The 13,970-nt window shown below is 24.0% G+C and overlaps 4 protein-coding genes across 7 annotated transcripts in view; 1 reads left to right on the top strand and 3 right to left on the bottom strand.

Annotated features, from left to right (window-relative positions):
• Window positions 1–704: 704 nt before the first annotated feature.
• On the bottom strand, window positions 705–2,690 carry LOC122510501 (STING ER exit protein). Its single transcript, XM_043625195.1, has 5 exons — window positions 2,415–2,690; window positions 1,583–1,739; window positions 1,283–1,511; window positions 906–1,052; window positions 705–831 (listed from the first exon to the last, which is right to left on the bottom strand). Exons 1-4 carry the CDS (start codon window positions 2,533–2,535, stop codon window positions 906–908), a joined length of 654 nt encoding a protein of 217 aa, XP_043481130.1. The 5' UTR covers window positions 2,536–2,690; the 3' UTR covers window positions 705–831.
• A 178-nt stretch (window positions 2,691–2,868) lies between these two features.
• Window positions 2,869–5,641, top strand: LOC122510519 (PAXIP1-associated glutamate-rich protein 1). The gene is made up of 3 exons (XM_043625239.1): window positions 2,869–3,054; window positions 3,466–3,626; window positions 5,062–5,641. The coding sequence occupies exons 1-3, from the start codon at window positions 2,986–2,988 to the stop codon at window positions 5,294–5,296; spliced, it is 465 nt and encodes a 154-aa protein (XP_043481174.1). The 5' UTR covers window positions 2,869–2,985; the 3' UTR covers window positions 5,297–5,641.
• Window positions 5,642–5,777: 136 nt separating this feature from the next.
• LOC122510518 lies at window positions 5,778–8,161 on the bottom strand. Of its 4 annotated transcripts, none has more exons than XM_043625237.1 (3): window positions 7,953–8,136; window positions 7,727–7,829; window positions 5,778–7,671 (listed from the first exon to the last, which is right to left on the bottom strand). In XM_043625237.1, the coding sequence occupies exon 3, from the start codon at window positions 7,601–7,603 to the stop codon at window positions 6,095–6,097; it is 1,509 nt and encodes a 502-aa protein (XP_043481172.1). In that variant the 5' UTR covers window positions 7,604–7,671; window positions 7,727–7,829; window positions 7,953–8,136; the 3' UTR covers window positions 5,778–6,094. The 4 variants fall into 4 exon arrangements, with proteins under 4 accessions (XP_043481172.1, XP_043481171.1, XP_043481170.1 ...); XM_043625236.1 differs by having other exon boundaries at window positions 5,778–7,651; XM_043625238.1 differs by lacking the exon at window positions 7,727–7,829 and having other exon boundaries at window positions 5,779–7,317; window positions 7,417–7,651; window positions 7,953–8,161.
• Window positions 8,162–11,285: 3,124 nt separating this feature from the next.
• LOC122510506 (myotubularin-related protein 3) overlaps window positions 11,286–13,970 on the bottom strand; it is a 34,409-nt gene continuing 31,724 nt past the window's right edge. The window contains exon 16 of the mRNA XM_043625202.1: window positions 11,286–12,345. Within this exon, the coding sequence (XP_043481137.1) occupies window positions 12,087–12,345 (259 nt within the window). The 3' untranslated portion in view covers window positions 11,286–12,086. The remainder of the gene's footprint in view (window positions 12,346–13,970) is intronic.

Raw genomic sequence — 13,970 nt, 5'->3', positions numbered from 1 at the left:
AAAAATAATCTTTAATAAGTTGTAGGCACGTTTCTAGAAAATTTAAAGAAATCTTACATGAAAATTAACCGTAGAAGTAGGAAGTAAAATTTGCTATAGTAAAAATAAAATTATTTTTAATAAAAATTTTTTTAATTAAAAAAAAAATTTTTTTTATTTTTTTAAAATAAATATTTTTAATAAAGTAAATTTTAATAAAAATTAGTAAAATATATTCTGAAAAATTCCAAATAGATTTATGTTATAGTTTTTAAGTAATGGAAGTTATTTTATATTTATTACCGTTTACGAAAAATTTTTAAGTTTTAAAACTCTGCCATGAGAATAGAAGATTTTTAAGTTTCAAAAAACTAAATTTTTCCAAACCTTGCAGAAAGTAGAAATTTTTTTCTTTAACATAACTAAAAAAATGTTCTAACTTAGAAAAAAATAACAATTTTTGAAAGTTATTTACAAACAATTCTAATTTTATTCAAGAAAATCACTTTTTACAAAATATTTCTTAGTAAATATTTTAAAATTACATTTGGAAATATTACAACTGAATATAATACAATTATTGTACATTAGTACATATTTTTTTAACATCATATTATTAACACTTGAAATACTAATTTCTAGTTTAAGCTTTAGAAAAATTTTTAAATCATCAAATTTGTAAAAAAGAAAGTTTAGTTTGTATTTTGAAATTTTCGAAAATTTTCAAATTTCAAGTTCGAGACCTTTTACAAAAATTCCAATCCTATCCAATTTTGACGGAATGTGTAAAAAATTTAGTTTAATTTCTTTCTTTCAAGTTTTGGTAGATGAAAAAAATTTCGAGTTTGAAACCTTAAAAAAAATTGCAAATTGTATAAATTAGTTTTATTAAATAAAAAGGTTAATTATTTAAAAAATCCAATTACTTATATATCTAATAACGTTCCTCTCGGTCTTGTTCGTTTCGGGTCTGCTTCCGGTGGTGCCATTGCTTTTCGTTTATTCATTCCTTTTCTCTCAAGTTGTTTTTCAATTATCCTCGCGTTATTTGCGTACGAATCAGCAACTTCTCTCTATGGAAAATAATTTTTATTTTAATAAAATTTGAAAAGTAAAATAGAACCTATTTCTAATTATAGAATATTTGAAATAAAAATTAGAATATTTCTATATTTAGGTATAATTAAATTTTAACGAATTTTAACTTTGAATTTTTGAATTTAGTAACTTTTCCAATGAAAATAGATGAAAATTTTTCATAAAAAATTTACTGAATTTTAATTATAAATATTGATATTATTACAGCTTCGATTTCATCTTCCTCTTCATCTATCGTCGACACTGTCACGGAACTGAATTTGCCCATATTTTTCGTGTGCTTAGTAACCATTATCTTCTTTGGTTTCTCGACGGCCACTTGATTGTAAATATCAGTCATTGGACCCTCTCCAGAACTTTTAATCACTGATCCTTTCACGATAAATACAATATTGGCGGCGAGATCGAATTTGTAATAAAGCAATAAACCGCATCTGTGGAAAGAGGAGAAAATTAGATTAAATCAAAATTATTTTTTTTTATTTAAATATTTGAAAAATCTTACTTTTTACACTTCAATCTGTGTTGTTTCTCGATTCCTTCGGGACGTTTCAAAAAGACAGCTTCATCCTGTTCGAAAGTCATTTTATGTGCGTGTTTACTGCCATCGATAACTCTTGCACCATCTCGTTTGCGAAGAGGTAACTTTTCCAAAGCGCAATCTGAAGAAAAATTCAATTCAGAATAACAATTACTATAAAAAAGAATAAAAACAAATGAGAAGCAAGATTTAAACATTGATAAATTTTTCACTTTTGAATTTGAGAGCAAATTTTACTAAAAAGAAATTTATTTACATTTGAAAACATTTACAGGCCTCGGATCGACTTTAAGAAGCAAAAAAAAGTCGCTTTAGTCGATTCAAAATAGAAAAAATTTCGCAAAAGTAGCTTTTTCTAATTCTGTGTTGTCGTAAAAATTTTTATTGTATTCTCCTGACCTTTCACTAATTTCTAAATTCAATTATTTAAAACTTCAATAATTTTATTAAATAAATATTGAAATACTTCTTACTTCTTTTTCCAAGGGAAATAAAATTTAAAAAGTTTCAATTAAAATCTTCTGAAATAATTTTCTACAATGTGGTATTTTGTTGCAATATTAGGAAGAAAAATCGAAAAAGTATATCCGAGGCCTGCATTTGCGTTAAATTTTTAAAGATTAATAACAATAATAATTTAATTATTTACTAATTTATTAAGAAAATTCACTTTAATTAAAATATTTTAAATTGAAAAAAAATTCTAATACTGTAATTTATTGCAGTTTTTCTTCATCAAAAATCCTTAGTTTCGTAAAAATTATTTAATAGTAATATTAACTTTATAGAAATTTACCTAAAATCAAAGTCATTTGTCCACAAAGACAATAATAAATATGCAAAGGTTTCTCTTCACTATATTCTTCTTGATCCTTTGTATCTGAACAAATAATACTTCTTGAAACAACTTTCGGCATTTTTATTATTATTATTATTTTCACTACAATAATTAATAAAGTATTAAAGATGCAATGTTTTTCCTTATTCTTATTATTAAAATGGCCTTTTTCCAAAAAAGTTTCTCTTTCAAAACGTACACACTACGATTACAGCAGAAAACTGCCAAAAACATAAACAGATATCATATGTTCACCTCAGGGATGGGTAGAGTTTTGTACAAATATATCGCTCTTAAGGTATTTCTTCAATAAACCATTAAGGGGATTTCAAAGCTTCTGCTCTACTGCGCGAAATCAGGTAAGCAGCTTATAAAGTTGTGGCAGACCCATAAAGAGTTAAGCTCGATCATTGTAGAAACACCCTTTGAGTCAGATGTATTACGTACGCATCCCTGTTTAAATGTATTTATTTTTTTTAAGTTATAAACAAAAATAAAATTTGTTTTTAATAATTACCTGTTATTTACAATGGATCTGAATGAAGAAGACTGGACAGTGAATTGTTCTGACGATGAAAAATACGAGGCTGATTTAAAAGTATGTTATTGTATTGTGAATATAATTCCATGTTTCGTTTATATTTATTACATCTTAATTTTGTCTTGTTAAAAAATAGCAACTTTTCAATTTTTTCCCAAAAAAAGCAAATTGATAACGTTACAGTCACATTTTCTACAAAAAACGTCTATAACTTTTTTAAATAACAATAATAGTGTTAAAGATTCTTTATATATAGTTATGATAAAAACATTTATTTACTAGCTGTAGTAAACAAATAAAATGTTTACCATAGTTTTTACGTCAGCGTTGTTAATAAAAGAATAAATTAAACACTTTAGCATCTGTTAATAGAAAAAAAGCATTTAAAAAAGCATTGTTTTTAAAAACAAGGCATTTATAAAAAAAACTGAGTCATTTAAATTCTAAATAATACTCTTTAATTCACAGAGTGAATGGATTCTTAAACCAGATGACATTATGAATTTAATAGAAGGAATGGAAGCAAATAATAGAATTTTGGAAATTGAATGGAAATGTCCGGGTAGACGTGGGCTTTCTCCTGTGCCTATGAGCAATCATCAACAAGATCCTAATCTTCAAGATTATAAGTGAGAAAAAAACATGGTTTTACTTTCAATTTTAAGCAATTTTATTTTACACATAAATTTATTTTTAATTTTTACCATTTTAAATGGACTATTAACAGGGTGTCTACTATTTTCGTTCAACAAAATTCCCGGTTATTTCCCAGTTTTTTCCCGGCTTTGCCCTAATTTTTCCCGGTTTTTTTTCTCATCAAATTTAAATTTATTTGATTTCAAACATAAATAAATCTACAAACGGCTTCCAAAATTTTTATTAGTTTTTATGAACGATTTTCTTTAAATTTTTTGAAAATGTTTTTTTTAAAATAATTTTAATTAGAAATGTGGAAAATAATTGAATTAAGCAAAGAATTTTTTCAATTTTTTAAAATAATCTTGTCTGTTCATAATTATAATTGAAAATTTGATTAGAATTTTATTAAAATTTTTGAAAATAATTGAATTTCTGCAAAGAATTTTACTATTTATAAAAGTAATTGAATCCTTCAAAAGAATGTTATTTATGAAAATAATTAAATGTTTGCGTAGAATTTTATTACAATTTTTGAAAATAATTGAATTGTGGAGAACAATTTAATTATTTCTAAAAATAATTGAAATTTTGAGGAGAATTTAAAAAACAATTTTAAACATACAATTGAATTTCTGCGAAGAATTTTATTATTTTTGAAAATAATTGAATTGTTTGTTTGGAATTTTATGGAAATTTATGAAAATAATTGAATTCTTGTAAAGAATTTTTTTTTTAAATAATATTCAAAAGAATTTAGTAAATCTGAAGAATTTTGCTATATTATGAAAATAATTGAATTCTTTCAACGAATTTTAATAAAATTTTGAAGAATAATTACATTTTTCGAGGAATTCGATTAAAATTGTATTAAAAATAATTGAAATTCTGCAATGAATTCAATTATTTATTTATAAAAATTCAATTATCTTGAAACAATAGAATTAAAAAATTTTAAAACTCTTATTTTTCAGAATTTTCTAAAAAAAATTTGGGAAAATTCAATTTTATTAAAAAATTTAAAGTGTACTATATCTTTTTTTAAATTAACTAATAAAAATTTTAATTATTAATCTTCGCACTAAGAAACATGAATACATTAAAATGTGACTTTTTATAAGATTCTATTATTATTTATCAATTATTAAATTAAAATACTTTGAAAATTCGATTTGTTAAAAAGTTTTTAATTAAATTCTTTAACAAATTTAATTATTTTTAGTTAAATTTCACAAAAAGATTAAAAAAATTTTTTTTTCTAATTTTTAGAAATTTTGAAGCAGGCGCAATTTTTTTTTGAGTATCTAGTATCGTATGAATTAAAATGTCTTTAGAGTTTATAGTTTGTTGAAAACCCCGACAAAATTGAGTGGTAAGCAAGGTTTAAAGTGCTGTCTTACTACATTATATTGTATCACTTTATTCTAGAGCCGATGTAAAATCAGATTTTGATTTCATGGATGAAATGGCTTCTCCTCGTCTTCCAGTTCGACGAGTGGGAGAAAGCACGCCAAAAGGTAGTGCGAAAAAGAAAACAGCCAGTTTCAATGGCGTTTTGTCGACAATGTTACGTCATCGTCGTTTAGAGCAACAAGAAATAAATTCAAGTCCCGCAAAAAGTGAACCAAGTTCGCCTGGAGTAAAACAACAATTAAACATGTGAAATATTCCTCTTTAACTATGAATGGATTTTTTATTTTCTCATTCATCAAAAAGAACTCGATGTCCAAAAAATGGATAAGCATAATCACTTATAGACAATTTACCAAGGATGTTATCTTTTGCAAAAAAAATTCCAGGTGATATTTTAATCAAAAACAGAAACTTGTATAATATATAAAATGAGTTTTTTCTTCAATGAATGATGAATATATATATGAAAAATTTTTGGAGAAAGAGTGATCGTGAATTTTTAAAAGAAATTAAGATTCAATTTTATTGCTAATGAATTATTTATATTATAAAATAGTTGTTTATATTTAGTTGAGTGTATAGTTATATGTGAAACTGTAAATATTTCTTTATCATTTTTGTGAGTTTGCTAAAAATGTACAATTAAATAAATATTACTTTAAAATTTACTAAATATTCAGTCTTATAATATTACGTTTATTTTGTTTTCAATGAAAATTTGACAATGGAAACAAAAAATAAATCTAACAGGTAAAACAAGTTTATTGAAAATATTACAATATTAAACAAAATTATAATTATATGTAGGTAAAAATTTTATAGTCGGTGAAGAATATAACATTATTTCGCCAGCTGCACACACGAAAAATCGAAGAAAATTCAGCACTTAATATTTGCTATAAACTTTTTTTTTTAATTAATTCAATTCTATATTATTTGTACATATTTTAATCGTAAAATTTAATACGAATTCTGAATAAATTCTGTAGGAAATTTGTCCTAATTATTTTTTACCTGGTGACTGTACAAGAGAATCTTGTTTACTTACTTATACAAGTTTTTTAATAGATCGTTTTTTTGGGCTATTATTTATTCGGTCACTTTTAATTATCTCCCAATTGCTTTTCTCCTTTTCAGTTAACACGAGAGTTTCAATTTTTCTGTCTAACATTTGCGTTATTTCGGCATACGATGCCTGCATGATTTTTATTTGTTTTCTATATTGTTTAATTGTTAATTGGTTTAGCAAACTTGAACATAGTGCAATAAGTTGTGAAATTTTTCCAGATATGTTATAAACAAAAGTTTCCGCCATCATATCAAGAAAATTCATTTGTTTTTTTTTCAATAAAGTATCAATAAAGATACTTCGATTAATTTTATTCTTCAAATCTTGGTTCTTAATAAATTGTTTGAAAAGATCATCGCTGTTTTCTATAATTTCAATTTTCACGAATATACTAGAATTTTTCCATGAAGTATTATTAATATAGTTTTCCTTGGTAAAATAAGTGTTTCTCGTTGAATTTAACATATTAGCATTATTTCTTATGTGTTTACTATGCAAAAACTCAAACTTTTCTCTCCAGAATGCGTTTATTATATCGTTCATGTTCATAAATTCTTCCATAGGGTTCAATGTATCGTAAGCCTTTTGCAGGCAAGTTACTGTTCTCTCTGCAATAGAAAAACCCACGTCCTGGAGACATTCCATTTTTATTCTATATGAATTTTGAATAGCTCCAATAATATTATCATCAATATCAGAAGTAATTAAACCATTGTTCCTTGCCTTCCTGAAGAACGCAATACGATTGTCATTATCTTTTACATGCCGTACAAAATCTCTAACATCTGCGGACATTGTCATATTAGATTGGGATATTATATTTCTTTCTAATTTTCTCTTTATATATTCATTATCGATTTTATAATTAGAAATCTCAAAAGGTGCTTTGGAGATAATTAATGATATAGATGGAAAAAAAATTCTGAATTTGCCATTAAGGAAAATTTCAAGATTACGTAAAAGAGCTAAAAACGGTTCAGTATTTCCGGTAATGATCTCAAAACTAACAACTAGAACAAATTTTAGAGTTTTTACTTTCTTTACTAAATGATGCAGATAAAAAGAATTATTGACGTCTTTTTTCACTCCTCTACTGTCGTCAAATCCAGCAGAATCCCAGATGTCCAAATTAGAGAATATTGCTGAATTCCACTTTGAGGGAATTGAAGTCTTTGACACTGTCCCTTCACCAATTTCTGGACCTATAGAGTTTTCGTCAAATTTTTTTATTTTTAGGTTATCATATTTACTTGGAAAGTAGGCTGTCAATTTATTGCCTATTAAGTAATTAATTAGTGTACTTTTTCCACTTCGTGCTGGACCTACGACAATTGCTGCATTTCGATTCGCATTTCGAACTAATCTTTCTATGTATTCATCTGCATCAGAGAAAGATGTTTTTAATGCATCTACCTCATCCGCATTGAAGTTACAGTCATTGCTTTTGATTACCGAAATTAGTGAACAGATGATTACTATTCGAATCATGATTTATAAATGATAGGTTCTAACCTTTTTTTGTTGATGTTCAGTGACCTGAAAAATTGATAAAAATACTGGAAATATAAAAAGTAAAAACCTTGTAAATACATTGACTGATTTGAGAAAAACCTTGCAATACGGTTTGGTGACATAGCATGCATAGCATGAAAGTTTGCATAATACGATAAACAACGTGGCACTTATTCAATCGGCAAGAGGTTCTAGCCGTTTACTATAAAAAAAATGGCGCTTACATATACTACCAGAGGTAGGGATAAATTTCTAAAAAATTGAGCTACATATACAGTTAATCAAAGTAAATAGTAAATTGTTTTTTTAAGTAATAAAAACTTACCGTCTGACGTCAAACTTATTTGTATATTAAATAAATGGGAACAGACAAATAAATTTTAATTTTTGCTAATTGTTTGAAATTTAATGCAACGTCGCACAATACTAAATATGTAGCGTTTAAGAATGTTACGCAATTTGCCAACTATCTAATTATAAATATTTAACATATGTATTTAGAATATTTCCAAACTTTATTTGCTGTTAACCAATAGAGAAGCTACAGGTACAAGGTATAGATTAAAAGAAAAAGTTATAATTTATTAGTTCATGAAACGAACACAAATAAATATTCATGTTTATGAAAAATTGTTATCTATTATTAAGGCTAAATGTTTTTTTTTATGAATGCATTTTCTTACCAAAAATTATAAAGTTTATTATTTTACCCACTAATCCTTTTCTCCTTTAGAAAAAAAGGCGCATGAGTGAGAAATCTCGAATTTAAATCGAAATAATCGAATGTACTCTCGCAGTTTAAAAAAAAAGGTTGAATATAATATCGAAAAATATCGAAACAGGAAATGAGCATTGACAATGTAAAAAGTGAATAGAAGTGCGGACTCACATTTCCAAATGAAAAGTACCTTGAAAACTTAAGAGTTGGAGCTACAGTCGCTCTTCTTAATATCATTGGATTTGCAATTTTTACTTAATTTTAATTAATCTTTTAACAACGAAACGGTTAATATTGATAAATCCTTTTGTTCTAAATTTTTCAATTACTCATTTATAATATATTAGTTTTTTAAAACAATCTATAGAAAATTTTACAAGTTATTAAAAGAAATCGGTTAATAAAACAACTTGGAATATTGTAAATAAATGATTTTATATTTATTCACTCCGCAGATGTGTATGTGCAATCGATGTTAGGACTTGAAGGTCATGTCTACAGAGTACAGTACGCGAAAATACTTGACTCTTTTTCTATAATTCAAATTATCAATTTCACATATATACATAGCTTTATTTGAAATTTACTAACGTGATATTGCGTGAATACCCAAAAGGTTAAAATTTTCTGTACTCGAGAGCACTATAATCATTGGCGTATATCGGTTTATTATTCAGATCCGAATAACCATTTTTTTTTTTAATTAATTTGGTACAATAAACGTCACACATTTCAAATCTTTAATAGATATTTGCAATACTTCAGGTCGTTGTACATAGATTACTCATTATACTTTTTAAGGATTTTTCGACCTACTAACGAAACTTCAAACTAACACGCATTATTTAAGTAGGAAAATAGATGTTTATATATAGTTAGTTTCACATTTTGAATATAAAAATCTAAATTTATTTTTATTTCAAAAACTATATTAACACATTGTTTTCTAAAACAGATATTTTGTGTAAAATTATTCCCTTAAAGATTACATTTTATTATTTTGCACTATTTTTTTTAAATACCTATTAGAAAAATAATAAAGTTGAACATTTTTTCACTTTTGACAAATACTTATTTTGCAAATTGTTCGCTAAATCTTTTTCTATTTTATTGTTTAAACTCTAAAAAAAAAATTCTTTTAATTTCAATTCAAAAGACTAATAATCATTCTTTGTACTTTTTAATTAATTTTTAAAATAAATATAAATAAATAGTATACTTTTTTTATATCTCGTTTATATTTAGTTAAAAAATTTTCTTGCCAAGAAATTATAGAGTATAGATTATTAGAAATTTTTAAATTATACTGTTTAAAATTAATGAGAATGATAATATTATATACAATAATAATAATATTATTGTAATTAAATATCTTGTAAGAAAATTGAAATTTTTATAAAGATTTTAATCAAACCTAAAATTTTCTAAAATTTCAATTTTGAATGAAATTTCAATTATTTTCAAAAGTAATAAAATTCTTATCACAAAATTAAATTTTGTTCAAAATTTTTTTTCAAATTCTCATAAAAATCGCAATTTTCTTTATAAATAATAAAATTCTTCTCCAAAATTCAAATATTTTCAAAAAATTGTAATAAAATTCTTGTTAAAATTTCAATTACTTCAATAATTTTTCTTAATTCAATGATTTTCAATATCTACTATTTTAATAAAATTTTCTAAAAGAATTCAATTATTAAAAAAATTTTTAATACAAAATTCTACGCAAACATTTAATTTTTTTTCATAAATAATAAAAATTTGAAAGGAATTAAATTATTTATCAATTTTCTAATAAATTTCTTCGCAATAATTCCATAATTTTTATAAATACTAAAATTTTTTATACGAATTCAATTATTTTTTTAAATAATAAAACTCATCGCAGACTTTCAATTACTTTTAATATAATTTTAATCGAATTCCTCGAAAAATGTAATTATTCTTAAAAAGTTTATTAAAATTCGTCGAAATGGTAATTTAATTATTTTTAAATTTGTTGTTTCTTTTCTAATAAAAATGGATTCAAAAAGGAATTTTAGTTACAATTTTAGATAATAATTGAATAATAATTTTGAAGGTTTCAAATTAAAATCTTTAAAAATTTAAATGTTTTATACTTTTAACTTACAATTCTGTAGAATTAATTTTTTTTAAAAAGGTTTAATTATTGAATTTTTTTTAATTATTTGAAGTCTTTATCTTTTAATGTATACATTTAATTGAAGAATTTCCGATTAATCGAAATTTCGATTATTGTAATCAAATGGATATGAAAATTCTCAAGGAACTTTAACTTTTTCAAAAATTATTAAAAATAATCGATTTAAAGAAGAATTTTAGTTGAAAATTGTAGAAAATAATTATATAAATAAATAAATTAAATATATTAAATATATTAATATAATATAAAATAAAAAACAGAAATATATTAATATAATTGAATTGAAATGTTGAAAATAATTTTAAAGAAGTTTATAAAATAATGATTTTATCACTCGGTCAACTTTAATTATTTTGAATTTCAAAAAAGTTTGAATTTGAATGTTTTGAAGAATTTTAATTCCTACGGAAAAAATAATAATGAATAAATATTTATTTTAAAAAAGTCACTGGATGTTTTCAAATAATTTTACAATTAAAGAAATTCGTAAATAAATGTAATAGAAATTTTTTTTTGAGTATCTAATCATTTTTCAGAGAAAAGTAAGGGAAAAAAATAAAATTTTTTTGGCAATCCTGTAAATTTAAAAATATCTGAATATATATTATTTTCAAAGTGTATTTTCTTCGTTTTAATGAAAAGAAAGTCATTGCAGAAACACCTTCATAGATTAATTAACTTCTAGTTAATTTTGCAAAATAAGTTGAAAATTTGCGTAAATTATAATCTCTTAATTTTCTTTCATTTCATTTCATAAAATGACGACTAATTCGAAGTTCCGTGAATAAGTCAAACTTTATTGAGAAGTTAAAACTTGAAAATTTTTTTTTTGAAAAGCACACGAAACGAGAATTTTGCACTCATTCTTTTATAAGAATCAGACGAGTTACAAAATATCAGAAACGTGAAATTTTTATAATCGAAAATACGTTTAAAACACCGTAGTCTATAGTGACATTTAGAATTCCAATTTCTCTATACATCCAAACATATATTCTGATCGCAATAATGAATTTCTTTCTTCTTTTTTTTGGACTTGGTGCAAGAGTCAACAATAAATTAGCAATTCCAATAACGTAAACGCGCAATGACAGCAAAAAACCGTTCCTCACACACGTATTTTTAAACTTAAAACTTCTTTCACAGCCTACTTAAAACTTATCTTAACTTTTTTTTTGTTTTGTTTTCGAATCAAAAACCTATAAATCGAAAAACCTGAATTGCATAACGAAGGAGCCAAAAGTCTTATTCGCCTGACTCTATTATAAAGTATACACATTGCACAGTATGTCTGGTTATCGTCGCTCATTCAGATCTTTCACTCTCCGAATTCCATCTCATTTCTATACACCACTTAGTACAAATTACTAACTCTAGCAATAAATATTAGATCGCTCAAAGAATCTAGCGCGTTGTTTCACGCGACTTGCATAATGCATGTTTCTGATACAAATTATGTATAAATTTCGACACTCACATTATTGTTGGAATGTCGATATTAAGTTACATTTTCAAGTTTCCCTCTTTTTGTTTTATTTTGTTTTGTTTTTTTTTTGTAAAAGAAACTTTTCATTTGCTCAGTTCACTGTATTTGCCTCTCCCATAGAAGTTACCTTTGTCGTTCTCTGGCACGACGTTGTTCCTTCGAAATTACCACCAGCTACCACTTCGCTTCCAACTTTTCCCTCATGGTGGATATTGCACTGACAAGGACTAGTGCGATGGTGGAGGCGACAAAAACAATCGCTGCACACTCTCACTGGACTGTAAAGTTGCTCGCTTGGTAATGGAGTAGAATTTTCCGAACAATCTGCGCAAAATACTCTTCCACAAGACCTGAAAATTCCAAGTGATTTGTAAGTTTAAGATTTACTGGAATCTTAGTTATTAATTCATTGGCAATTTAATTTTACGAAATTCCGATTATTCTGACATTTTTCAATATATATTAGAAATTAAAAACTTGAAATAATTTTAAAAAATTCCATTAAACTTATTGAGAAACATTAATTCTATAGAATTCTTAATTAAAAGTATGAAAAATTCAAATTTTCAAAGATTTTAATTCTGCAATTCATTTTTAAATCAATATTTATTAGAAAATTCTACGAGAATCCAATTATTTAAGTATAAAAATAAATATTTTCTTAAACAATAGAATGTTTCTTAAAATTGAATTTTCATAAAGAATTTTATCAACAAATTTTTAAATAATTAAAATCTCTTGACAAATTTTAATAAAATTTTCAAGAATAATTGCATTTTTCGAGAAATTTGATGAAAATTGTATTAAAAGTAATTGAAATTCTGACAGGAATTTTATTAAAAATTTTGACAACAATTTTTGAATTGCGGAGAAACATTTTATTATTTATAAAGATAATTGAAATTTTGATGAGAATTTTTGTAAATTTTTAAATATAATTGGACTTTTGCAGGCTTCACAGTCTGTCCCCTATTTCCCTAAAAGTCTCCTTTTTTTAATTTTTGCCCCTAAACGTACCCAATTTTGAAAATTTCCCCTTTTTTTCGTCGCAGGAAATGAATTATTTTCAATAATTTTCAAGTAATTCTTAATAACCAATAAAATTCTCCCTATAAAATCAATTATTTTAAGGATTTTTAATGAAATTCTTTTCCAAAATTCAATTATTTTGATAAATATCAAAATTTATAACAAGAATTCAATAATTATTGGCAAAATTTCAATTATTTAAACAAAGTTAATAATAAATACTTTGCACGAATTCAATTATTTTTATAAATTTTAATGAATATCTCGTCAAGAATTCAATTATGTTTATAAATAGCAAAATTTTATCCGAATTTTTCGCCAAAAATTCAATTATTTTCAAAAATTTAAATAAAATTTTTTGCAACATTTCAATTATTTTAAAAAGTTTTTCGCAATTCAATGTTTTTAAATATTTACTATTTTCATAAAATTTATCAACAGATTTAATTATAGAAAAAACTTTTTGATACAATTCTACGAAAAGATTCGATTATTTTCATAAATAATAAAATTTCATTTACGAATTGAAATATTTTCATCGCAGAATTTCAAATATTTTTAATACAATTTAAAATAAATTCATTGAAAAATGCAATTATTATTAAAAATTTTATTAAAACTTGAGGAAAGAATTCAATTTTAAGAAACATTCAATTATTCTATAAAACAATAAAATTCGTTGCAATAATTCAAATATTTTCATAAATAACATTTAATTCGTCACAGAAAATCAATTATTTAAAAAAAAATTTTAAGTAATTTTGCAAAGGAATTCAATTAGCTTGATAAACAACAAAATCGCATAAATTCTTCTCATAAAATCAATTATTCTAAGGAATTTTAATAAAATTCTTTACCAAAATTCAATTATTTTGATAAATATCAAAATTCATTACAAGAATTCAATTCTTTGGAAAAGTAATAAAATACTTTGCAGAAATTAAAT

This window comes from Leptopilina heterotoma, unplaced genomic scaffold (genome assembly GCF_015476425.1).
Source record: "Leptopilina heterotoma isolate Lh14 unplaced genomic scaffold, ASM1547642v1 Lhet_7, whole genome shotgun sequence".
NCBI lineage: Eukaryota > Metazoa > Arthropoda > Insecta > Hymenoptera > Figitidae > Leptopilina > Leptopilina heterotoma.
The sequence above is the reverse complement of the archived record's forward strand: the minus strand, read 5'-3'. Positions and strand labels throughout refer to the sequence as shown.

Excerpts from the sequence above, each read along its gene's own strand:
- LOC122510501 (XM_043625195.1), bottom strand. The coding sequence starts at position 2,535 with ATGCCGAAAGTTGTTTCAAGAAGTATTATTTGTTCAGATACAAAGGAT. Across the intron at positions 1,740-2,414 it reads ACAAATGACTTTGATTTTAG|ATTGCGCTTTGGAAAAGTTA; the intron begins GTAAATTTCTAT and ends ATTTTTCTTCAG. Across the intron at positions 1,512-1,582 it reads CACAGATTGAAGTGTAAAAA|ATGCGGTTTATTGCTTTATT; the intron begins GTAAGATTTTTC and ends CTCTTTCCACAG.
- LOC122510519 (XM_043625239.1), top strand. The coding sequence starts at position 2,986 with ATGGATCTGAATGAAGAAGACTGGACAGTGAATTGTTCTGACGATGAA. Across the intron at positions 3,055-3,465 it reads AATACGAGGCTGATTTAAAA|AGTGAATGGATTCTTAAACC; the intron begins GTATGTTATTGT and ends TTTAATTCACAG. Across the intron at positions 3,627-5,061 it reads CCTAATCTTCAAGATTATAA|AGCCGATGTAAAATCAGATT; the intron begins GTGAGAAAAAAA and ends ACTTTATTCTAG.
- LOC122510518 (XM_043625237.1), bottom strand. The coding sequence starts at position 7,603 with ATGATTCGAATAGTAATCATCTGTTCACTAATTTCGGTAATCAAAAGC.